Source organism: Hemitrygon akajei, chromosome 9 (genome assembly GCF_048418815.1).
Source record: "Hemitrygon akajei chromosome 9, sHemAka1.3, whole genome shotgun sequence".
NCBI lineage: Eukaryota > Metazoa > Chordata > Chondrichthyes > Myliobatiformes > Dasyatidae > Hemitrygon > Hemitrygon akajei.
In genome coordinates, this window is record NC_133132.1 from 104,799,032 (window position 1) to 104,826,084 (window position 27,053).

Consider the following 27,053-nt stretch of genomic DNA (forward strand, 5'->3'; position numbering starts at 1 on the left):
CCTTTCAATATTCGATAGATTTCAATGAGATCCCCCCCTTATTCTTCTAAACTCCAACAAGTACAGGCCCAGAACCATCAAATGTTCCTCATATGTTAACCCATCACTCCTTCTTGAAATGAATGCATTTGCCTTCTTTACCATCAACTCAACCTGCATTTTAAAACACATTTCGACAGACAGCATTTGAACCCGCAATCTTACAGCTGGCACTGTAAGGTATTAGACTAACCGTTACACTATCGCGATGCTTACTTGGTTTTAATTCCAGATTCTGATTTAGCAAGGTATACCTATTTAAACTAAATACTTTATTTTCAGAGTCTTTAGTCCCGGACCACTTTTGCCTTGTTGTTGCTGGGTCAGCTCTGCAGGCAAGTCATGTATTGTATGGACTGCATAAGTATTTAAAATGGGAAAAAACTCACGTAGAAGACAGACTTACTTGTTTAAAATGGCTACATTTTATTAAAAGAAAAAAACAGTTCTGGTGAAATATTAAAAGGATAAAAATATCCCAGACTGGAAGAAATGAAACATTGGTCACAATTCTCATTGTACGTACAATAAAATTCTCATTTTATTGAGTATCCCTTATTTATTTGGGATGCTTTGATATTCATACTTTTTTGCCTACTTCTCTATTTTTAACTTACCCCCTTGGTCAATTAGCATCTACGATGGGGCATCTGGTTAGGGAATGGGTTGAGAGGAGTTGGGAAATCATCAGCTCACCTGATGTGTAGATAGCACAGTGTTCAGCAGAGCAGCAGCCATGTGCAAGAACCCAAACACAGTTACACTGTGGAAGAGGTAAAAGGCTGATAAAAGAAGAAATCTAATAGGAGAGGATAGTGGACGTGGGTGAAAGGGGAGGAGGAGTGGAATAGTTGGCTTCTTCCTTTCCAGCCCTGATGAAGGGTCATGGCCCGAAACATTGACTGTTTATTCCCCTCCAAAAGTGCTGCCTGACTTGCTGAGTTCATGCAACAGTTTTTTTAAATCACTGCATAAGCCTGAATGTAATTTGTTTAAGAACTGTTGGGTTAGGCTGTTTAACTGTCACTATCTTTTCAGCTTAACAATTAATTGCCTACTTGTATTTCATATAACCATCAATATACAAGTAACTGACTAGTATATTTCCTAGTTGTCACAGTATGTACAATATATGCAATTGTTCAGTGTGTCCACTAGTGGTTACATTTGTATGATTTTGGAAGCTTCTCCTGGTATTGGATTATTTGAATCCAGGCTCCAACTAGTTAACTCTTAACTACAGATTTCAGTGCAATGTTTCTGATCTATAGTGTAGAAAGAGCTGACTACATTGCTCCACCATCTTTACTTCTCTCACTTCACCTACTCGAGTTCTGTTGCTGTCCATTTTCAATTCTCTTTGTTCCTTTAGCAATTACCGGTAATAAAGTGATCGTGAAGCAACAATGTTTGTGTCTATTTCTTCACTTCCGAAAGAATCTTGGATAAACATCAGAATCCAACAGAGTCTTTCTGATCCACACTTCAAGGTTCAAAACAAGAAAGCGTATTTAGTGACTGGAGGTTAATGGATTTATCACCTTAAAGTACATGAGGCACTTTAGTGACATACTGTATATTTTGTGTAAACATTGCTCAGTGTCTATTGCTTGTTCATTGTGGAATAGATCCTTTAATTTGTTAGTTATATTGAAACATCTTGACCTACAGAAAAATGTGTCCCAATATTAAACTATCCCAAGTGCTGTAAACAGTCCTCTTCCAAATCACTCTTAAATAATGATCTGCAGAATAAGTAAGGCCATTTTTTTTCTTTAGTGAAAAATGGTGAATCTCTGCAGGAAATAATTCTTCATTAGAAGGACCTTCCTAGGGTGGATAAAATGCACTATTTAAATAGTCCGAATAGTCAATAGCTTCTGGGCTTTTGGACCGTTCTGGACAATATTCATCCTTCTCTAATGCCAACTGGTCCAGTTCCTCATCAGAAGTCGAAGGACGAGTCAGAACAATTCGAGGGAGCTTGGCCACACAAGAAGGATCAAGAGAGGAGGTGACAAAACAAGAGGTACAGGTGTCAAGGCAAAAATATTGAAATACACACAAGGAGGGAAAACAAATATTGAAATTAAGAATAGTATACAAAATCACATTATTCCCAATACCAAAAACATACACAATTAAAAGACCTACAATCACTGGCTACTTTATTAGGTACAGTACACCTGTGTACCTGCTAAACTTCGCCATGGATGGTCTCAAGCCCAGCTGCAAAAGGAGAGTGGTTGGGCATGGACTACACCTTTGGACATCTTGAAAGACAGGCACAGGATAGAGGATTCTGCTGAGCTGCTGTCATTAGCTTATGCTCCAGTAGGAGTGACAGGCTTAAGTAAAGTAAGTACACCTGCTCATTAATGCAAATATCTAGTCAGCCAATTATGTCACAGCAGCTCAATGCATAAAAGCATTCTGACATTGTCAAGAGGGTCAGTTGTTGTTCAGACCAAACAACAGAATGGGTAAGAAATGTGATCTCAGTGTCTTTGACTATGGAATGATTGTTGGTGCCAAATGGGAAGGTTTGAGCATCTCAAAAACTGTCGATCTACTGGGATTTTCATGCATAACATGCTCTAGAGTTTACAAGGAATGGTACAAAAAGCAAAAAAAAAATCCAGCGATCAGCAGTTCTGTGAGCGAAAACATCTTGCTAAAAGCAGAGGTCGGAAGAGAATGGCCAGACTGGTTCAAACTGACAGGAAGGTGATAATAACTCAGTTACAATGGTGGTGTGCAGAACAGTATCTCTGAATGCACAACACATCAAACCTTGAAATGGATGCACTACACCAACTGACCAGGAACAACCACTTAGAGGCCACTTTGTTAGGTATAAGAAGCACTTTTTTTTGTTCTTCACAAAATTCTCTGTAAGCTCTAGAGACAGTTGTACATGTTTAGTCTGAACAACTGAACTTCCTGAAGGTGTCTGTATGCTTTTATGTATTGCTGCCACATTATTGGCTGAATAGATATGAGCATTAACAAATAATAAAAGTGCCTTATAAAGTGGCCACTGAATGCATTTTTCAGTAAGTGATAGTGCTCATCACTCTCTGAGTGCAAGAGCACATTGAACTGAAATGCCAAACTCATATATTTTCAATTTACAAACTTCTGCTTAAACATTTTACATGGTCACATGCCTTTCATAACTCAATCGATTATTGCATAATCTGTGAAGAAATTCAATCTTAGGGGAAGATGTAATGATGATTTAAAATAGCTAACTTCTCTACTCCCCCACCATACACACCCCTTCCATTCAATTCAAATTTTACAAATTGCCACTTAATGCAATGTTTATCAAGATACACTTCGTCATATGTACATCGAAACATCAAAACATAGAGTGAAACGCATCATTCACAGTACATCAGTGACCAACACCAGATTGAGCAGCAGCCAGCAAGTATCGCAATGCGTCCGGCGCCAACATCACATGCCCACAACTTACTGTCACTAACCTAAGGAGTATGTCTTTGGAACAGGAGAGGAAACCAGAGCACCATAAGAAAGTCACATGGTCAAAGGAGAATGTACAAACTCATTACAGACAGCAACGGGAATTGAACCCCAAACTGATAGCTGGCACCCTTACCACCTCTAGATAGATAGATAGATACTTTATTCATCCCCATGGGGAAATTCAACTTTTTTTTCCAATGTCCCATACACTTGTTGTAGCAAAACTAATTACATACAATACTTAACTCAGTAAAAATATGATATGCATCTAAATCACTCTCTCAAAAAGCATTAATAATAGCTTTTAAAAAGTTCTTAAGTAGTTTACTTAAATACATTAAATACAATCAACCCCGGCACTAAAATGCCTCTACACTACCTCTACACTAAAATGATCACTCGAATGAGTCAATCTCTAACTCCCAACAGACACCCACTTACAATCCATTCAATTTTGACAAATTGGTCATATTGCACTGTTTGCACATTTCATGGAGTTAAATTAATTCGTGATCATCTACCTTATAAAAACAGGTAGAATTCTGCTTGGTGATTATGTGAAAAGCATGGTGCTGGCTTGTTTGCATCAATTGGAAGAATAGCACTGAAATATGGAGGTATTTATTCTACCACTTTGGAATCATAAAACAGTTCTCTAGTTGAATACATTTACGAATGTCAGATACTTTTAAAGGTTCATTTATTGTCAAAGTATACAACTCTGAAATTCTTCTTCTCCAGACAGCCACGAAGCCAAGAAAGAAATGAATGACAGCATGATCATCAATCCCCAAATCCCTCCACACCACACAAAAATGGAATAGGCACATCGACCCAAACCCCCCAAATACCCCTCCCCTGCACACAAAAAAAATGAGGAAGATCAAGCGAGAATACAAAAAAATGACAAGACTGAAAAAAAGTGCACAGTCCAAGCCCACATCCAAAACGCAAAAAACCTGGGCACGTTCTCCATCTCCATAGCAGAACATTCTCACCAGCAATAAAAAGGCAGTCTCCCCTCTCAAGGCAGAATGATCTCACCGGCGATAAAGAGGCAGTCTCCCCTCTCAAGGCAGAACGATCTCACCAGCAATAAAGAGGCAGTCTCCCCTCTCAAGGCAGAATGATCTCACCGGCAATAAAAAGGCTTTCTCCCCTCTCAAGGCAGAACGATCTCACCGGCGATAAAGAGGCAGTCTCCCCTCTCAAGGCAGAATGATCTCACCGGCGATAAAACGGCTTTCTCCCCTCTCAAGGCAGCAGAGCAATCCCCAAGCAATAAAAAGGCAGGCAGCCAATATTTCAATCTCCCTCGTCCCTTTAATCAGCGAAGAATAGAAGCTTTAATCAGCAAAATGGAGTCGAACATCGGCTTGCAGTCTTTTCTGCATGAGCTTCTGCACACTGCCTCTGCCTCCCGGAAACCCCTCAGAGACTGTAAAGCCATGGAACAGCCAAATGATCTCCAAACTGCAAATCACGGGTTCCAACAGTCCCAGAATCACATTCAAGATGAAAAACAAACGTAAAAGACATTTAAAAAAGTGAAATATATGGTTTCGTGATCTATCCACAAAATGTCAACCGAAGGAGTGTTGTACACAGGCGTAGTCTTGACTGGAATATGGCACATATGACATGGATGTCAGACTGCCCAGATCAATGAGTCCTGGAATCAGATGTCCAAGCGAGCAGGAGACACAAGGTCTGGTCAGTCAGCGCGTCCAGAGCTCGAGGACAGGAATTCAGGGTCTCATGATCAGGTAGTTTGGGGGTTGATAACGAAGATAAGAGCCTGAAGGTCATTCGGAAGTCCAGAAGTCGAAGCCAAAGCCTGGAGACTGGAGGCCAAGAGGACTGTCCTGGGTTTGGAGGACTGTCTGTATGCGGATGGGTGTGAGGGAGGAAAGAACTTTGTTTTGCTGTTGTTTTATTGTGTTCAAACATTGTGGGCATGCTTTGTTAGCGCTGGAATGTGTGGCACAGACTTGCGGTCTTCTCCCCCACCCCCGCACATCCCTAGCAGGTGTTGGTTGTTACCACATCTCACTGTATGTTTCAATGTACATGTGATAGATAAATCTAAATCCGAATTCACCTAACTCTGAGTAAACAATATCAATGCAATAAACAAATCTGAGCCCTGATGGAGGGTCTCAGCCCAAAACAACGGCTGCTTATTCCTCTCCAAAGATGCTACCTGACCTGTTGAGTTCCTCCAACATTCTGTGTGTCACTCCAGCATTTGCAAAATCTCTTGTGTTTATGACTCTGAATTATTTCAGTTCTGAGCTCTCTCCGATGGCACCACCATATGCATTGTGCACACTACATATATTTAATTCCTCGCTGTGCAGTATAAACTATAATCCATGTGCTGTCTGCGCCTACATGCCTACAGCCGAGGTTTACATGGGAGCGGTTCCTCACCTCCATCGTACACATGACCAAAAACACAACGTGGCCTGGGTGCACCAGATGAGCAGTTAAATCCAACCATGAATTGAACCCATGGCCTTTGTGCTTACAGACACGACTCCAGAGATGAGCTCTTTCATCGGGAGCCCCTAGATCAGGGGTTCCCAACCTTTTTTATACCATGGACCAATACCATTAAGCAAAGGGTTTGTGGATCCCAGTTGGGAACCCATGCCCTAGAGTGTCTTACTTCTCCAGCAGTACATTGTTTTAGTTTGGATTATAGCAATTTTTCTCCAGTGTGGCTGTGGGGAAATTATGCCATAAAACCATCAAGCTGTTTGCAGAGCACAGATTTACAATGTATTTGTAGATAGCCCACAGGGAGCCATAAGACCATGAGACATAGGAGCAGACTAAGCCATTGAGCCTATTAATTTTGCTCTGCCATTTGATCACAACTGATTTATTTTCCCTCTCAACCCCTTTCTCCTGCCTTCACTCCACAATCTTACCCTGACCAAGAAACTATCAACCTCCATTGTAAATATGCCCAATGACTTGGCCACCACAGCCATCTGCAGTAATGAATCCCATAGACTCACCAACATCTGGCTAAAGAAATTCCTCCTCCTCTCTGTTCTAAAGGAATGTTCTTGTACTCTGAGTCTGTGCTCTCTGGTCCTAGACTCTCCCAGTATTGGAAAAATCCTCTCCATATCCACTCTATCAAGCCAATTCTTTATTCGATAGGTTTCAATGAGATTTCCCCTCTCCTATTCTTCTAAATTCCAGCAAGTACAGCCTCAGAGTCATCAAACACTCTCATACGTTAACCTTTTCATTTCCAGGATTATTCTCACAAACCTCGTCTGAAATCTCTCCAATGCCAGCTCATCCTTTCTAGGCTCCATATTTTCTAGATAAGGGAATTAAAACTGCTCACAATACTCCAAATGTGGTCTGACCAAAGTCTTATAAACTACATCCTTATTTTTGTATTCTATTCTTCTCAATCTAAATGCTAACATTGCACTTGCTTTCCATACCACTGACTCAACCTGCAAGTTAACCTCTCGGGAATCCTGCATGAGGACTCCCAAGTCTCTTTGCATTTCTGATTTCAGAATTTACACCCTATATAGAATATAGTTTATTCCTTTATTCCTTCTACCAAAGTACATGATCATACACTTCCCTACACTCTATTCCATCTGCCTCTTCATTGCCCATTCTCCTAATCTGTCCAGTCCTTCTGCAGACTCCCTGCTTCCTCAACACTTGCTGCCCCTCCACCTATTTTTGTATCATCCACAAAGTTGGCTACAAATTTTTATTTTTATTTACACTTTTTATTCCCATACTTTGCCTCCAGCCACTCAGCCAATCTTCCAGCGTATTTCCTGTAATACCGCGGGGTCTTATCTTGGGTGTATGAGTGGGCGTATGTGGAGAACTGCCTGTGTGTGTGGCTGATATCAGATGTCTACTGCAGGAAGGGATCCGCGCCACCTGTTTTGGCGGGTCAGCGGTTCGACGCTGTTGTGGTGGTTGTCAGGACACGCGGTCCAGGAAAAGAAACGGATTTCTGAAGCTCGTAAATCTGACAACTTTGAGCCCCGCTTGTTCGCTAATACGACTTTACACTTGAACGCAATGCGGGTGTTGCTCTGAAGAGAATTATACCCACGCCTAGTCACTTGTCTGCTGTGTTTTACTGTTTATGTTCTGTGTCGAGATCTCCTAACATCAGGAAAGTACCATTGCACTATAACAAGCAGAACAGGGTGGAACACCAGTATTATAGACTAGGACAATGAAAGGGTACTGCTCTTCCAACCCTGCCTCTACATTCCCAATCAGTAAAACCCACAGCTACTCACTGGCATGGAATGGTTCACGGCACGGAATGAGTTGCGCTTTTGCGATGTCCTGTGAGCAGAGTTAATGCTGCGATTCATTGAGGTCACAGATCCCTAATAAAAGAGAAAAGAAGGGCGGATTGAGCTGTTGTTAATACATGTATACACACCCTCTCAGTCTGTATCAGTTCAGTGATATTATAACTGAATGGGGAGCGAACAGAGTAACACACACACACACACACACACACACACACACACACACACACACACACACACACACACACACACACACACACACACACACACACACACACACACACACACACACACACACACACACACACACACACACACACACACACACACACAATGCTGGAGATAGATCCTTCATCAGGACCGAAACGTCGACTGTTCATTCCTTTCCATGGATGCAGCCTGACCTGCTGAGTTCCTCCAGCATTTTGTGTGTGTTACTCTGGATTTCCAGCATCTCCAGAGTTTTTGTGCTTATGAGCAGCAACTCCCCTTCAGTTTCTGACCGGTCGATGAACTCATGAATTAATCTATTTTTTCGCTATTTGTTTATTTATTTATTGCAATTTATAATTTTTAATGCTTTGCACTGCGCTGTTGCTGCAAAACTAATTTCCAGATTAGATTAAAAAGGAAAATAGTCTTATTTGCTACATGTACATTTTAACGTACGTGAGCTGCATCGCTTGGTTCAAATCAAATCAGCGGAGACTATGTTCTGGCGCCAACATAGCATGCCCACAAGTTAATTCATTCATCCTAAACCGTACGTCTTTGGAATGTGGGGGGGGGGGGGAGAACCGGAGCACCCGGGAGACTGGAAAGGAAGGGGGAGTCTCCTGTGTTTATAATTTCACATCACTTGCAAGCGAGATTAAACCTGATTTTAACCTTGTTCATTGGATTTTGTATTACTCACAGCACCATCTAGTGGGCTTGACAAAGGATTCAATCATTTCCCTCAACGTAATTATCACAGAAAGTAACTTATCGCCACAGATTTAGGATCATCTTTATTCGCCATGTACATTTACACGTATTAGGAGTTTGCTGTGATGCGTTGGTCAAGGCCCAATATGCAACACAAAACAACATTCAACAATTATCAGAATAAAAGACTGCAACAATAAAACTCTGATAATCAGGCTTCTGATTGTTTTGGAGATCTCTAAAAGTCCAGCTTTCCATCACTCTTGAGTCGGGGAAGCGAGCCGGTGTTGCAGAGTGTGCGTGGGTGGTAAAGCCAGAATCCAGGGTCCCGGCTGTGGGACGGACCTGCAGCAGAGCCGGGAATGGTGCCTGGAAACCCAGGAGTCAGGAGGATCTCAGCCCGGAACGTCATTTCCATAGAAGCTACCTGACCTGCTGAGTTCTTTCAGCATTCTGTGTGCGTTAGTTAGGAACTGGCCGGGTTTGCGTTTGTAGATAAGTTCGCAAACGCTTATGTTTTTGCTGATCCCTTTAAAATCGGTGTGTTCATGGGAACTTTTAGTATCATACAGTGTAAACATGTAAAAAAAAGTGAGGTGAAAATGTATACCCCAAAAAAAATCTAGGACCCACACCACCGGGTTCAGGAACAGTTATTACCCCTCAAACATCAGGCCTTTGAACCAGAGTAGATAACTTCACTCAATTTCACTCACCCCAACAGTGAACTGTTCCCACAACCTACTGGCTCATTTTCAAGGACTCTTCATCTCATGCTCTTGAATTTAGACTATAAGACCATATGGACAAAGATAGGTGGAGGAGTGGGTAGTGTTGAAGAAACAGAGTGCTTGCAGAGATACTTAGATAGTTTAGGGCAGGGGTGTCAAACTCATTTTAGGTCATGGGCCGGATTGAGCAAAATGCAGCTTCATGCGGGCCGGATCAGTCGGACGCGTGCGAACGCAGCTTTCGTTGCCTCCGTTTTTTCAGCCCGCTCTCATGTGTCTCAGTCTCTGCTATAACTACAGTGTTTCACTTTACAAATTCCGTTTCTTATGAAGAAGACTGCCGAGCAAGACTGCCGAATAAACACTAAAAACCCTGAAAACCTGGTACCTGAATAAACTCAGCATTAGCCATATCATACGCCATAGGCGCTTCGATTACTGGGGCCAGCTTTAATAGTAATTAGATATTATCTCGCGGGCCAAAGATAATTCCACCGTGGGCCGGATTTGGCCCGCGGGCCTTGAGTTTGACATATATGGTTTAGGGGAATGAGCAAAGAAGTGGCAAATGAAATACAATGTTGGAAAGTGTATGGTCATGCACTTAGGTGGAAGAAATAAATGGGCAGACTATTATTTAGATGGGGAGAGAATTCAAAATGCAGAGATGCAAAGGGACTTGGGAGTCCTTGTGCAAGATACCCTAAAGGTTAACCTCTAGGTTGAGTCGGTTGTGAAGAAAGCAAATGCAATGTTGGCATTCATTTCTAGAGGTATACAGTATAATATAAGAGCAGGGATGTGATGTCGAGGCTCTATAAGGCTCTCATGAGTGCAGTTTTGGGCTCCTTATTTCAGAAAGGATATACTGACTGTGGAGGCCAAGCCATTGGGTGTATTTAAGGCAGAGATAGATAAGTTCTTGAATAGCCAGGACATCAAAGGGTGAAAGCAGGGGAGTGAGGATGACTGGAAAAATTGGATCAGCCCATGATTGAATGGCGGAGCAGACTTGATGAGCCAAATGGCCTACTTCTGCTCCTATATCTTATGGTCTGTTGATATTTATTGTTTGTTTATTTATTATTATTATTATTTCTTTTTGTATTTTCACTGTTTGTTGTCTTTTGCACGTTGTTGTTTGTCCATCCTGTTGGGTGTGGTGTTTCATTGATCCTATTGTGTTTCTTGTATTTCCTGTAAATGCCCACAAGAAAATGAATCTCAGGGTTGTATATGGTGGCATATATGTCCTTCGATATGTTCTTCATGTGTGAAGATATTATTCTGCAAGGTTCAGAAGCATAGATTGTAATAGTTACTGTACTCCCATTTCTCTATAGGTACAGAAAGTTGAAGTTCCTTCTCCCATTCGTTTTTAATTTTATCAGATATATCTGGCTGTATATTCATAATCATATCATAGATGATTGCAATTAAACCCTTTTGATAAAGATTTAAACCTAATTTTTTCCATGATATCAGTTGAATATGAAATTGGAAAGGTTGGTAACATCGTATTTTAAAAAATCTCTAATATGTAAATATCTAAAAAAAATGGGATTTGGACAAATTATATTTATTAGACAACTATTCAAAAGACATGAAACAGTTATCCAAAAATAAATCACGCGAACATATTATACCCTTCATTTTCCAAACTATAAAGGCTTGATCCATGACAGAGGGATAAAAGAAAAAATTCAATATAATAGAACTTGATAAAATAAATTTATTCAAGCCAAAGAATTTACAAAACTGAAACCATATTCATAATGAATGTTTAATTATAGGATTAACCAGTTGTTTATCCAATTTAGAGAGAACCAAGGGAAGCGAAGTCCCTAAGATGGAAGCAAATGAAAATCCTTGTGCCAAATTCCGTTCAAGATTAACCCAATGAGGACTAACATTCAAATCCACTTCATGTGTCCAAGATATTAAATATGTAATGTTGATTGCCCAATAATATAATCTGAAATTCGGCAAAGCCAAGCCACCACTCTTCTTGGATTTCTGCAAATATTTTTTACTTAGCCTAGGATTTTTATTCTGCCATATATAAGGTGAAATTTTAGAGTCAATAGTATCAAAAAAGGATTCAGGAATGAAGATTGGTATTGCTTGGAAAAGATATAAAAATTTAGGTAAAATAATCATTTTTCTATCATTAATTCAGCCAATCAATGACATAGACAATAAGGACCATTTAGTAAACGATTGTTTGACCTGATCAATTAAGGGTAAAAAATTAACATTAAATAAATCCTTGTGTTTTTTAGTAATCTTAATGCCCAGATAAGTAAAATAATCCATAACTAATCTAAATGGTAAATGTTTATAGATGGGAACTGGCATATTTAAAGGAAAAAGTTCACTCTTATTAAGATTCAGTTTGTAACCAGAGAAGTTACTAAACTGAGTGAGCAAGGATAAAACAGTGGCATGGATTTCTCAGGATTCAAAATATATAATAACAAATCATCTGCGTATAATGATAACTTATGTATCACATTCCCGCGGGAGATGCCAAATATAGAAGGTGAGTCATGAATAGCAATAGCTAAAGGTTCCAGGGCAATATCAAATAACTGTGGGCTAAGAGGACAACCTTGTCTAGTTCCGCGAAATAACTGAAAAAAAGGAGATCTTATATTATTGGTAAGTACCGAAGCCACAGGGGCATAATATATCAATTTAACCCAAGATATAAATTGTGAACTAAAATTAAATTTCTCGAGCATTCTCAAATTTTACAATTAGTTAATTTTTCTTCTATTTGTGCTAAATATATGTTGATTCAATTTAAAGTGGTACATAGGGCACATATGTCCAAAGATAAGTTAGCTTGATTAATCCGATCTGTGATAGATGTCATTCTGAGGTAGCCTCTTTGACTCATATATTTTGGTCTTGTCCTCTCTTGGAAAAGTTTTGGAAAGATATTTTTGATAAATTCTCTACAATTTTACATAAGGATTTACAACCTCATCCAATTACTGCAATTTTTGGCTTACCGATGATTGATTTGCCCTCTCCAGCTCGGTGGATGATTGCATTTGCTACCTTAATGGCTAGAAGATCTATTCTATTGAACTGGAAAGAGATTAATCTGTCAACCACATCTCAATGGTTCTCCCAAACCATATCTTGTTTAAATTTAGAAAAAATTAGAAGTGGTACATTTGACCCCTCGGTTAAATTTGAAGAAACTTGGAGGCCTTTTATTCAATGCTTTCATTGAACGTAATCTGACCTTTTCCGATTCCTTTATTTTATTCATTGACTTGAGTAGAGGAGTGGAGTTAACGACATTAAAGATTTTATTTGATATAATTGAATAGCCCAGCTTTGTTTTGTTTTAGTTTGGTTTAGTTTAATTTAGTTTTTTTTTCGATTTCACTTAAGGGTTTTTTTCCATCTTTTTATTTTTTTTTATTTTGGGTTTCAAGGGTTTGGGAGGTCAATTATATCGGTGCTATTTATAGCTTTTTTTCATATGTTAATTATCAACAATGTAATCCCTCTCCCTTTATACTACAATGATTATCATGTAGTTTGAAAAACTTTTGAAAAACTTAATAAAAAGATTGAATAAGAAGGATTGTAACAGTTACTGGTGCTCAATTAACATGGTAGCATAGTGGTTAGCATAACACTTACAGCATTAGCAATTGAAGTTCAGTTCCCATCACTACCTGGATGGGGTCTATACGTTCTCCCCATGCCCAAGGGGGCTTCCTCCAGGTACTCTGGTTTCCTCCCACAGTCGAAAGATATACATGTTAGTAAGGGTCACTAATTTGTGGGCATGCTTTGTTGGTACCAGGAGCATGCTGGCACTTGTGGGCTGCCCCCAGCACATCCTCAGACTGTGTTGGACGTTAATGCAAACATGATATTTCACTGTATGTTTTGATGTAAATGTTACAAATGAAGTTAATTTTATAGGACAAATTTGTTGGAGAGTGTAGAGGAAACCAAATGTTGAAATTAATCTTCTTATCACAGATGAATAAGATTGACTTACCAAGTTACGTCCATTGCATGTCCTCTTTTCGGGGGAAACATCCTCTGGTGCCAGTGCCTCAGCGTTGGGCAGCTCATTCCAGTCGGGTGGCGTGGTGTATGCGTCACTACTCCTCAAGGTGGGGACCTCGTTGGTGTCAGTGGTCACAGCCCTGTTCCTCAGAATCAGGATCTTAATAACAGTGCCAGAATTTCTCAGGGCACGCACCGCTTCATGGTGAGTAACATTTTGTAAGCTTATTCCATTGACCTGAAACAGTGGAAATTTTGTTAACAGAAGAACACAAGGAAGTAGGAGCAGGAGTAAGGCATTTGGTCCCTCAAGCCCACCCAACACTCAATGTGATTGAGACTGATTGGCCTCAGACCTCGCTCCCTCTTCCAGATGAGGCAACACTTCACCCATTAGTCTGTAGGGGTCATCTACTATACCTGGTGCTCCTGGTGAGGCCTCTGTTACATAAGTAGATAGGTAGATAAGTAAATAGATAGATAGATAGATAGATAGATAGATAGATAGATAGATAGATAGATAGATAGATAGATAGATAGAGTGATATGTATGTAATGCCCTGGTTGAGATTTCTACTACTGTTCTGTGAGCTATTTTTTATTTTAGCATTTTTTGTAAAAGCATTGTGCCCTGTTAGTAGAAGTGTTTTGGCTTTGGATAAAGATAAGGAACCATGGTGTCCAAGCAATCAGGTTTGTCTTGGTACATGTTGTAACTTTCCGCCGTGTGGAAGATCCGGGAGAGCCGGGCGGGATCAGTTTTTCTAAGGACAGTAGTCTAGTTTTGGGTCTTTTGGCGGGAGCTGTGGAGCAAGGCAGAAGGGAAGATGCCACAGAATGCTGTTTGAAGGAGAGACCCTGCTGTATGAAATGCTTTGAGCAGACAAATGGCTCCAAGGAGGAAGTGCCAATGCCCCTGAGTTAGCCAGTTTGTTCAAGATGGTCTTTGAGGGAAGTTCGAACTGTGGCTGGTGTCCTTCATGCAGAATGTGGGTTCCACCTGTGAGTAAAGCAATATGCCTGACTAGACCAGAAATGAGCTCCAACGTTAACGTGCACATTGAACTGGTTTAACTGTAATGGGCCCTTTTCAATGTCACCAACATATGTCATTAAATTTGTTAACTTCGCTGCAGCAGTACAATGCAATACATGATGGATATAGAAAAAAAACTGAATTACAGTAAGTATATACATGTATATTAAATAGTTAAAATAAGTAGTGGAAAAACAGATATTTAATAAAAAGTGGTGAGGTAGTGTTCATGGGTTCCATGTCCATTTAGAAATCAGATGGCAAAGGTGAAGAAGCTATTCCTGAATCATTGAGTGTGTGCCTTTAGGTTTCTGTACCACCTTCCTGATGGTAACAATGGGAAGATTGCTTGTCTTGGGTGGTGAAGGTCCTTAATGATGGAAGCTGCTTTTCTTAGGCAGCGCTCCTTGAAGGTGTCTTGGATACTATGGAGGATCTACTCATGATGGAGCTGACTAACTTTATAACTCTCTGCAGCTTCTTTTGACCCTGTGCAGTAGCCCCCCCCCCCATACCAGGCAGTGATGCAGCCAGTCAGAATGCTCTCCACAGTACATATGTAGTTTTCAAGTGTTTTATGTGATAAATAAAATCTCCTCAAACTCCTGATGAAATATAACTGCTATCTTGCTTTCTTTATAGCTCAGAATCAGAATCAGAATCAGGTTTATTATCACCGACATGTGATGTGAAATTTGTTAACTTAGTAGCAGTAGTTCAATGCAATACATAATATAGAAAAAAATAATAATAAATAAGTAAAGCAATTAAGTATACATATATTGAATAGTTAAAAATCATGCAAAAAACAGAAATTATATATATTTGAAAAGTGAGATACTGTTCACGGGTCAACGTCCATTTAAAAATCGGATGGCAGAGGAGAAGAGGCTGTTCCTGAATCGCTGAACGTGTGCCTTCAGGCTTCTGTACCTCCTATCTGATGGTAACAGTGAGAAAAGGGCATGCCCTGGGTACTGGAGGTCCTTAATAATAGATGCTGCCCTTCTGAGACACCACTCCTTGAAGATGTCCTGGGTACTTTGGAGGCTAGTGCCCAAGATGAAGCTGACTAAATTTACAGCACTCTGCAGCTTCTTTCGGTCTTGTGCAGTAGCAATTCCCCGCACCCCCATTCCAGACAGTGATGCAGCCTGTCAGAATGCTCTCCATGGTACATCTCTCGAAGCATTTGAGTATATTTGTTGACACACCAGATCTCTTCAAATTCCTAATGAAGAATAGTTGCTGTCTTGCCTCCTTTATAACTGTATCGATATGTGGGCACCAGGTTAGGTCCTCTGAGATCTTGATACCCAGGAACTTGAAACTCTCTCATTTCTGATCCCTCTGTGAGGATTGTTATGTGTTCCTTTGTCTTACCCTTCCTGAAGTTCACAATCAGCTCTTTCATCTTACTGACATCTTACCCTTTCTGAAGAAACATGAGATAAAGAATCCTTGAAAGTAAGTACATCTCAGTGATGGGGCGAGTGAAGGTGAGCTAAGTTATCTCCTCCAGTTCAAGAGCCTAATGACTGAGGGATAATAACTGTTCCTGAACCTGGTGGTGTGGGTTCTGAGGCTCCTGTTTCTTCTTCCTGATGGCAGCAGTGAGAAGAGAGCATGGGCTGGATGGTGGGGGTCCTTGATGATGAAGACTGCTTTTCTGTGACTGCACTCCATGTAGATGTGTTCAGTGGTAGGGAGGGCTTTACCCATGATGGACCAAGCCATATCCATTACTTTTGTAGGCTTTTCCATACAAGGGCATTCATATTTTCATACTGGGCCACGATGCAAGTCGAAGTGCGATAACCTGAGTGTAAAATGTGGCCAATTAATTTTATTTACGTAAGTATACAGTGAATTCCATTTAATTAAGCCCTCAATTAATCGGAGCAGCTGTTTATTTGGGACAACTCTTAAAAAAACAAAAAGAAAATGGAGAAAATATCCACAATTCCCTTCATTTATCTGGGACACGATGTCAGTTATGTAATTGCTGAAGGAGACTGTTGCCGAACAGTTTCCAACTTGCGTCAGTTGCATGCATGGTTGTAAAACACTACACTGTGCTTAGAGCAATCCATTTTTAAATAGTTGTTTGTGTCTGTGTTCAAAAAGCAGTGATTTTTGTCATGGATAATTAGTGAGACGAATGCAATTTGCTGACTGTGGTTTCAAGAATTCAGGATTGAAGATGCTAGAAATGGCTGAAAGTGAAAATGAAATGATTTCACTACTTCAGCAATTATTTTGAATGTTACAACGAAAATGAAGATTCGGATGTTGCCGTTTTCTGAAGTACTGTATGAGGGCAGTTCATTATCTACACTAGGTGTCTGTGCTGATGAATTCCTCTACAGCAAATGCATTCCTCCATTGATAACTATTAAGAACTAATACACAGTTTTATAGTACTGTAGAGGTGCTGAGAATGTTCTAATTAGTTCAGTATTTCATTCAAACTCATACATTGTTACTCAGTTGAACAGTTATCTGTCTTTTTTATGCCTTTGAACTATTTCCATGAAACCTTGGCTAATTGGGACAGCAGCTTAATTGAGCGAAAATGTACTGGTCCTGATTTGTCACAATGAACCGGAGCCACTGTAACTCTATTTTTATATATTTCTTTATTATTGTTGAATGTTGTTTTTTTATTGCTGCATCTCACACCCTGAACTACGCACCACAGTAAATCCCTAATACACATAAATATATATAGTGAATTAAGTTGATCCTTGGTCATTGGATAGACAAGGCTCCTATTTAAAAAATGGAAACTTTGCTGGTGTCCCAGCAAATAGCTAGACCTTAAGGCAGATTATATGGTAATTGGTTTATTGTTGTCCGATCCGTATCGTCATTATGTGCTTCTTCCGTATGACATGGGAAATCATGGTCTTCCATCTGTCCATGATCATGATTGTTCTTGGCAAATTTTTCTACAGAAGTGGTTTGCCAGTGCCTTCTTCTGGGCAGTGTCTTTACAAGAAGGGTGGCCCCAGCCATGATCACTTCTCTTCAGAGACTGTCTGCCTGGCATCAGTGATTGCATATCCAGGACTTGTGATATGCAGCCATCCACCACCTGCTCCCGTGACCCTGATAGAAGAGCTAAGCAGATACTACACCTTGCCCTAGGGTGACCCACAGAAGGGATGGAGTGCTTTACACCTCCTTTGATAGAGATGTATCCCCACCATGTCACCCTGTTGTTGTCCCATGTACTGAGATACAGTGAAAAACTTTATCCATGATAGATCATTTCAACATGCAGGTGCACCGAGGTAATATAAAGGGGAAAAGATATAAAGAGCGCAGAATAAAGTTTTACAGTTACAGTAAAAACGTGGTGCAGTTGAACAATAAGGTGCAGGGTCATGACGGGTGAGATTGGGAGATAAAGAGTCCTTTGTCAGAGAGGTCCATTTAATAATCTTATAACAGTGAGATAGAGGCTGCCCCTTATCCTGGTGATACAAGCTTTCATGAAGGGGTGGGGGAGGAGAAGAGAAAATCTCTGATCTCTGTCTTTGATTATTTTGGCTGCTTTCTCAAGGTAGCAGCAAGTGTGGATAGAGTCCATGGAGTGGACACTGCTTATTGTGATGGACTGGGCTGTGTCCAAACTCTGCAATTTCTGGAGCTCCTGGGCAAAGCAGTGGCTATACTAAGCCATGATGCATCCGGACATGACGCTTTCTATGGTACTTCTCTGGTGAGGGTCATTGGGAACATGCTAATAAAGATTTTAACTTCATTTGTCACATGTACATCAACATATCAAAGCATGCAGCAAAATGCATGATTTACATCAAATCAAATCGGTGAGGATTGTGGTGGACAGCCTGCAAGTATCACCTCACTTCTGGCACCAACGTAGCATGCCCACAACTCACTGATCCAGATGCACTTTGGTGTATCTGGTCTTTGTCATATCATTGTTCCAGGAGTGTGCTATGTACAAATGTTACTGGTGTTTGCCTGTGATTATCAGGCAAAAGGTTTTAACTGCCCTCCAGTGATCTCTGTTATGAAGTAACTTATATAATAGCAGCCTTCTTTTATTTCATTACATCTGTGAAATTATGACCTTATTGAACAGAGAGTCCATTTTGCGGATGTCTCTCAAATTTTACCACTAACGGAATAGAACAATAATAAGAGATATAGGACATTTACAGAAAGGGGCTGGTAAAAGGCCAGCAATATCATGAAGGATCCTACCCACCCTGCTCATGGACTGTCTCACACACATCAGGGAGGAGGCTACATAGCATCCATGCCAGGACCACCAGACTCAAAAACAGTTATTTTCCCCAAACTATAAAGCTGAGCAATATCTCCACTCACTAACACACCCCTCCACCACTACTTTATCATTTCCTGTTAGAATCACCTTATTAGAATTAGAATTTTATTTCTTACATCCATCTCACAACATGAGGGAGTAAAAATCTTTATGTTACATCTCCGTTGCCATGTACAAGCAATAAGGAAGGGAAATATGGGAGGACATTGCCCAAACACTAAGATTGTATACACAATTCTTTTTCTATTCATGTATGTACAGTCAGATATGCAATCAGATCAATGTCTTTTGATCAAGCTGGCAGCTTGGTGAAAGAAGCTGTCCCGGAGCCTGTTGGTCCTGCCCTTGATACCATTTGCCAGGCGGAAGCAGCTGATACAGTTTGTGGTTGGGGTGGCTGGAGTCCCCGATGATCCTCCAGGCCCTTTTTATGCACCTGCTCCTATAAATGTCCTGAATAGAGGAAAGTTCACGTCCACAGATGCACTGGGTTGTCTGCACCACTCTCTGCTGTGCCCTGCAATTGAGGGAAGTACAGTTCCCATACCAGGAGGTGACACAATGAGTCAAGATGCTCTCGATGGTACCCCGTAAAAAGTCCTGTAAACTTTAAGCTAAAGTGTAAGCTTTAAAACTGTAAGCTTAAGTGTAAGTGTAAAACTGTAAGCTAAAGCTGTGCCTAGCATCACTTTATGTACGTACTATCAATCTGTGCATATAAGCTATCTTACGTATTTATATTTATTATATTTTTATTATTGTCTTTTACCTTATTGTGTTTATTTGTGCTGCATTTTTTTAGCAATTATTTTGTTCTCCTTTACTTGTGTATTAGAAATAACATTAAACAAATCTGAATGCTGAATCTTGAAAAGAGTTGCACAGACATACCTCCAACACCATGTCTCCAACTCGTAAACCAGCCAGGTCAGCAGCACCACCCTTCGAAACTTTTGAAATGAAGATTCCCTGGTGCAGACAATACCATTCATCAATATGATTACTTTAACTGCTGGAATTCAGAAGAATGAGAGGGGAACTTATAGAAACATATAACATTATGAAAGGGATAGATAAAATAGAGGCAACAAAGTTGTTTCCACTGGTATGTGAGACTAGAGCTAGGGTCATAGCCTCATGGATCAGGAGAATAGATTTAGCATGGCGATAAGGGGGAAATGCTTTTTTCAGAGAGCAGTGAATCTGTGAAATTCTCTGCCTAGGGAAGCAGTAGAGACTATCTCATTAAATATATTTAAGATACACTTCAATTATTTTTACATAGCAGGGTAATGGGGAAGAAGCACATGGGTGGAGCTGAGTCCATGGCTAGATCAGCTGTGATATTATTGAATGGGCCCAATGGCTGACTCCTAATCCTAATGTCTATCTTCTTATAGGTTTTGTCTTGAAGTTAGATAACCCTCTGAATAATACCATAATTGCATGCTTGAAGAAAACTGAGTGAATCCAGAGAAAACTTATAAGAATGTTGCCAGGACTCGAGGACCTGAGTTATAGGGAAAGGTTGAATAAATTAGGACTTTTCTCCCTAGAGCGTAAAAGAATGAGGGAAGATTTGATAAATGTATACAAAATCATGAGGGCTATAGATAGGGTTAATGCAAGTAATCTTTTTCCACTGAGGTTGGATGCGACTAGAACTGGAGGTCCCAGGTTAAGGGTGAAAGGTGAAATATTTAAGAGGAACTTGAGGTGGAACTTCTTCACTCAGTATGGTGATGAGCTGTCAGCGGAAGTAATGGACGTAGGTACGAATTCAACGTTTAAAAGAAGTTTGGATAAGTACATGGATGGGAGGGCTATGGGACTTGGCAGAGTAACAGTTTGGCACAGATTATATGGGCCAATGGTCTTGTTTCTGTGCTGTAGTGTCTATGACTCTATGACTGTGTACTTTGTACATTATTAGGCAATGAAAACCAGGGCTGTTTTTTCTCATCTACTGGCTTCTTTCTACTAACACAAGGAAACAGAAGAAATTGATTTTCAGTGATTGGAAAATTTAAAAAAATTCAGATGCTCTGACTCTAAAATAAAAGCAGTAAACTGCAGGAAAAAAATTAGCAGTTTTGGCACCACCTGTGGAAGGAGAAATGGTATTTTGAATCTGGGATCCTTCTATCCCCACAGTTGCTGCCTGAATTGCTGAGTGTTTCCAGATTTTTTAGATTTTGTAACAGATCTTCAGAAGCATTTTACAACTGTAACTAACACACAAACAGGCTGTTTGGACCAACTATCACATATGCTTCCACTACTAGCCTGGGTAGCCAGTTCCAAGCACCCACCCTCAGGCCCTGCATTGGTCAGGGTCGACCATGGACATTGCATCCTCGCTGTCATATACAAGCTGGGGCTGCACGAAATGCAGAGAAACCCGTTCCCCATGCAGAGAAACCCGTTGCCCATGCAGCAGACCCAACTTCCCCATGCAGAGAAACCCGTTGCCCATGCAGAGAAACCCGTTGCCCATGCAGAGAAACCCGTTCCCCATGCAGAGAAACCCGTTGCCCATGCAGAGAAACCCGTTGCCCATGCAGAGAAACCCGTTCCCCATGCAGAGAAACCCGTTGTCCATGCAGCAGACTCCTCTTCTTCATGCAGAGAAACCCGTTGCCCATGCAGCAGACCCCTCTTCCCCATGCAGCTGATGAATCCAAAAGAAGACCATAAGATATCGGAGCAGAATTAAGCCATTTGGCCCATCAAGTCTGCTCTGCCATTTCACCATGGCTGATCCAAATTTCCTCTCTGCCCCATTCTCCTGCCTTCTCCCCTTATCCCTCCTCATCTCTGTTCTAAAGGGATATCCTTCTATCCTGAGGCTGTGTCCTCTGATCTCAGACTCTCCCACCATAGGAAACATCCTCTCCACATCCACTCTATCAAGACCTTTCACCATTCAATAGCTTTCAATGAGGTCACCCCTCATTCTCCTGAATTCCTGCAAATGCAGGCCCAGAGCCATCAAACACTCTTCATACGACAAGCCATTCAATCCCAAAATCATTTTTGTGAGCCTCCTTTAAACCCTCTCCATTTTCAACACATCCTTTCTAAGATAAGGGGCCCAAAACTGCTCACAATACTCCAAGTGAGGCCTTACCAGTGCTTTATAAAAGTTCAATATTACATCCTTGCTTTTATATTCTAGTCCTCTTGAAATGAATGCTAACATTGCATTTGCCTTCCTCACCACAGACTCAACCTGGAAATTAACCTTTACAGAATCATGCACAAGGACTCCCAAGTCCCTTTGCACCTCAATTTTTTGGATTTTCTCTCCATTTAGAAAATTGTCAACCCTTTTATTTCTTCTACCAAAGTGCATGACCATACACTTCCCAACACTGTATTCCATCTTCCATTTCTTTGCCTATTCTCCTAATCTAAGTCCTTCAGTGGCCTCTCTACTTCCTCAAAACTACCTGTCCCTCCACCTGTCTTCATTTCAGCTGCAAACTTTGCATCAATTCCATCATTGACATATAATGTAAAAAGAACTGGTCCCAACACAGACCCCTGTGGAACACCACTAGTCACTGGCAGCCAGCCAGAAAAGTTTCCCTTTATTCCCACTCTTTGCCTCCTGCCAATCAGTCACTGCTTTAATACATCTTTCCTGTGATACCATGAGCTCATAACTTGTCAAGCACCTCACGTGTGGCACCTTGTCAAAGACTTTCTGATAATCCAAGTATACACCATCATCTGATTCTCCATTGTTGTGTTATTTCTTCAAATAATTCCAGCAGATTTGTCAGACAAGGTTTTCCCTTGAGGACACCATGCTGACTACAGCCTATTTTATCATGTGTCTCCAAGTACCCTGAGACCTCATCCTTAATATTAAACTCCAACATCTTCCCAATCACAGAGGTCAAACTAACTGACCCTACGGCAGAGACCAGTATGGTTTGGCACCAGTGGATTCTCAGGAGTTGCCAGTCAGCATTGAACTCAATGTAGGGCTGCCTTAGGGACTCCAGCTCTGGATTTTTCCTTGGGGTTTATTCACAAAGTCTTCCCCATGAGTGGGTGTAGACAAAAGGCAGCAGAGTTTTAAGATCAGTTTTCCTTCTCTTAGATGTCCTGCTAGCCACAGCTGCATGGAGCAACTGACTGATTTTAAGGCATCAGTAACCCACCTTTGCCCCTTATCCTGTCAACAGAATAGTAACTAAAACACACATGAAGTCCAAGAGCTGGACTTGATTGTCATAAGCTATTTGAGACATACGCCATTGGGAGCATTTAATATGTAATGGGAGCTCATCCTCACTATTCCTCCCTTGGCATTGAAAACCTTAAGGCACCCACCACCTTTTTGTAAAAAAACTTGCCCCTCACATCTCCTTTAACTTTCCCCCCTCACCTTAAATGTGTGTCATCTAGAACCTGACATTTCTACTTTATTTATGCCTCTTATAATCTTTAAATTTCTATCTTGATCTTCCACTGCTACATATGTAGAAAACAACCCAAGTTTGACACCCTTTCATTATAGTTTATGCCCTCTAATCTAGGAAGCCTCCTGGTAAACCTCTCGAACATACTTTCCAAAGCCTCCACATTCTTGCTGCAAATTGCCTCCAATCTTCAAATTGGTATGAAAATCTGGCTAAGGAATGCCCTGTAACCTCAAGGACAGAACAGTTACCAATGAGCAAAGTCCAAATTTGCCTCTGTGTTTATTCAAATAAAAGATTATTATCACCTTTTCTAACAGTATTAGGACATGAACAAGTCATGTGGTTACTTTATCCAGAGATAAACATCACCAGTCCAAAGCTCAACTGAAAGGGGTGACGTTAATCACAGTAATTCATTACAATATTTGGATTGTCACCAAACTGCAACAGATGCACTGTTGAAACTATCGTGACTGGCTGCAATTTGAATGCTCAGGAATGTAAGAAGCTGCAGAGAGTAGTGGACTCTGCCCAGTACATCACTGGCACATCTCGCCCCACCATTGGGAGTGTCAACAGGAAGTGTTGCCTCAAGAAGGCAACATTCACCATCAGAGATCCCCGCTGTCCAGGCCAGGTCATCTTCTCACAGCTACCACTGAAAAGCACGTTACAGGAAAGATGTGATTCAGTTACAGAGAGTGCAGAAAAGATTCAAAAGGATGTGAACTGGACTGGAGGGCTTGACTTATCAGGAGAGACTGGATAGGCTGGAACTGTTTTCTCTGGTGTGAAGGAGGCTGAGGGTGACATGATAGAGGGATGTGAAATATGGGCAGTAGCGTAGCATAGTGGTTCGCACAACAGGTTTTAGCACCTGCATTTGGGGTTCACTTCCTGCTACTGCCTGTAAGGAGTTTGTATATTCTCCCCGAGACCCTGTGGGTTTCCACTGGGTGCTCCAGTTTCCTCCCACATTCCAAAACTCTATGGGCTACAGTTAGTAAGTTGAGGGCCAGCTATCTTAGCTCTGGAAGCATGGTGACACTTGTAGGTTGTCCTCTGCACATCCTTAGACTATGTTGGTCGTTGACACAACTGATTTTACTGATTGTTTCGAATTTGATCAGATGCTTAAGTTAGGGAGGCTTAGACAGAAATGCCGGCAAGTGGGCGATGGTCAGCATACGTAGATGTCGTAGGCTGAAAGGACTGTTTCTATGCTATGATTCTATGGGACACTCACATTTTAATCTGATAACCTCACCATTAAGAGCTTTGTGAGGTTTTATTACCAACACACAGGCTGAACCTAAATATACATGTGATCTCTTGGATATAGACTAGTCGAACAGCAGCATCAGATTTCTCCAACTAGAAAGGTGCGGGGAGGGAGAAAACACTTTAAAATGGAGCAGTAAACACATACAAATGCTGGAGGAACTCAGCAGGTCAGGCAGCATCTGCAGCAAGGAATAAAGAATCGGCATTTCAGGCCAACACTTTATTCCTTTCCACAGATGCTGCCTGACCTTCTGTGTTCCTCCAGCATTTGTATGTGTTGCTTTGGATTTCAAACAGCTGCAGAATCTCTTGAGTTTATACTAGTGACTAGCGGTGTTTCTCAGGGACCACTGCTTTTCACATTGTTTGTCAATGATTTGGATAATGGAATTGATGGCTTTGTGGTAAAGTTTGCGGATGACACAAAGGTAGGTGGAGGGGTAGGGAGTACTGAGGAAACAATGCGATTGCAGCATGAGTCTGGGGTAAAGAAGGCAAATGCAATGTTGGCATTTGTTTCAAGAGGAGTAGAATATAAAAGTAAGGAGATAAGGCTAAGCCTTTATAAGACACTAGTCAGGCCCTATTTGAAGTATTGTCAATAGTTTTAGGCCCCACATCTCAGAAAAGATGTCTGTCGTTGTTTGAATTTCCAGCATCTGCAGATTTCCTCATGTTTGCTCAGAAAAGATGTGTTGTCTTTGGAGAGAGTCCAGAGAACGTTCATGAGGACGATTCTGGGAATAAAGGGGTTAATACATGAGGAGTGTTTGGCTGCTTTGGGCCTATATTGACTGGAATTTAGAAGAGTGCGGGAGGATCTCATGGAAACCCTCCAAATGTTGAAAGGATTAGATAGGGTAGATGTGGAGAGGATATTTCCTATGGTGCGGGCATCCAGAGCTGGACGATATGGCCTCAAAATTGAGGGGTGATCTTTCAGAACAGAGGTAAGGAGGAATGTTTTTTAGCCAGAGAGTAGTGAATCTGTGGAATGCCCTGCCACAGACAGCTGTAAAGGCCAAGTTCATGCATATATTTAAGACAAAACTCGATTGTTTCCTGATTGGTTGGGCCATCAAAGGATATGGCCAGAAGGCAGTGTATGGGACTGAGTAAGATCTAAGACCAGCCATTGATGGAATGGCGTAGAAGGTTTGATGGGCTGAATGGCCTAATTCTGCTCCTATGTCTTATGGTCTATACTAGTGGTCACCAACTAGTTGATCGCAATTGACCGGTCGATCTTTGACACTTTCCCAGCAGATCCCGAAAAAATATGAAAAATAAATACACAAATATTGTTGTAATGTGAGCGCTATAAAATTGAGTGATACTAATTAGGATCATGGTAATATAGCAATACTCCCGCTACGGAAAGCTGTTGGTAAAGGGAGGTTGCTTCCTGGGTTGTGGGGTTTTATTTCCATTCTTTCTGCACCTGAGATAAAAATTTCTCTATTGACAAGAAACGAGGAGCACGAGGAACCATCAGATGATGCGTGGCTACTGGATTTAGGGTTTCTGACAGACCTAATGGCTAAATTAAACGCACTTAACAACAAGCTCATGGGAAAAGACCGACACCTGCCCCGCATGATAAGCACAGTAAATGTGTTTAAGGCCAAGCTCGGTGTTTGGATTTCAAATTTAAAGAACGGGAGGCTGACACACATCCCCAACTTGGAGAAAATGTTACAGGCCATCAAGGAAAAAAATGCTTTTCACCCTGAGCAGTACTGTGCTTACCTAGACAAACTGGCAATAGAGTTCAATTGGCATTTTGGGGAGTTAAACGTCATGAAAGATATTGCTGCATTTATTTCAAACCCATTTCTGCCGGTCGATATAGAACAGATAGCAGCCAAATTCCAGCAAGTATTTGGTGTGCCAAGTGATTTTGAAATGGAAACAATTGATTTGCAAATGACATCGAGCTTAAAGCAAGATCAAGGGAAGGTGACTTTTGGGGGCTTGTCAGCAGGGAGAAGTTTCCTCATCCCACCACATGTGCACTGAAAGTCAGTGCCTACTCCGGGTCAACTTATCTATGTGAAATTGCATTTTTACAGATGAAAATTATTAAATCTAAGTGCAGGAGCTGTCTTACTGACAGACACCTCAAAGATTGTCTCAGACTGGCTGTCTGTAGTTATGAGCCAAATTTCAGGGAACTAGCAGTAAGTGTTCAGCCCCAGTCATCACACTGAGTGCAATAGTCAATTTTTATTCATTTATTTTTTGTGTTGAAATAAAATTAAATAATGAAACTTAGAATTAAAGGTATGAAGTTTTGTAATATTCTTAAAGAAAGACAGCTATGGCCTGTTTGATATGCTAGTTACAGTGTTTTCTTGGTTGAAATAATTTGAAAGTTGGACAAAAGCATTTTATGTAATTCAAATACAATCAACCCAAATAAAA

At 40.9% G+C, this 27,053-nt stretch overlaps 1 protein-coding gene across 1 annotated transcript in view; it reads right to left on the minus strand.

Moving 5' to 3' along the window:
• Positions 1–548: 548 nt before the first annotated feature.
• The window catches only part of LOC140733419 (uncharacterized), a 40,081-nt gene continuing 13,576 nt past the window's right edge, over positions 549–27,053 (minus strand). Inside the window, exons 4-7 of the mRNA XM_073056723.1 lie at positions 19,801–19,878; positions 13,542–13,790; positions 7,836–7,928; positions 549–2,022 (exon numbers count right to left, since the gene is read on the minus strand). Of these exons, the coding sequence (XP_072912824.1) occupies positions 1,870–2,022; positions 7,836–7,928; positions 13,542–13,790; positions 19,801–19,878 (573 nt within the window). The 3' untranslated portion in view covers positions 549–1,869. The remainder of the gene's footprint in view (positions 2,023–7,835; positions 7,929–13,541; positions 13,791–19,800; positions 19,879–27,053) is intronic.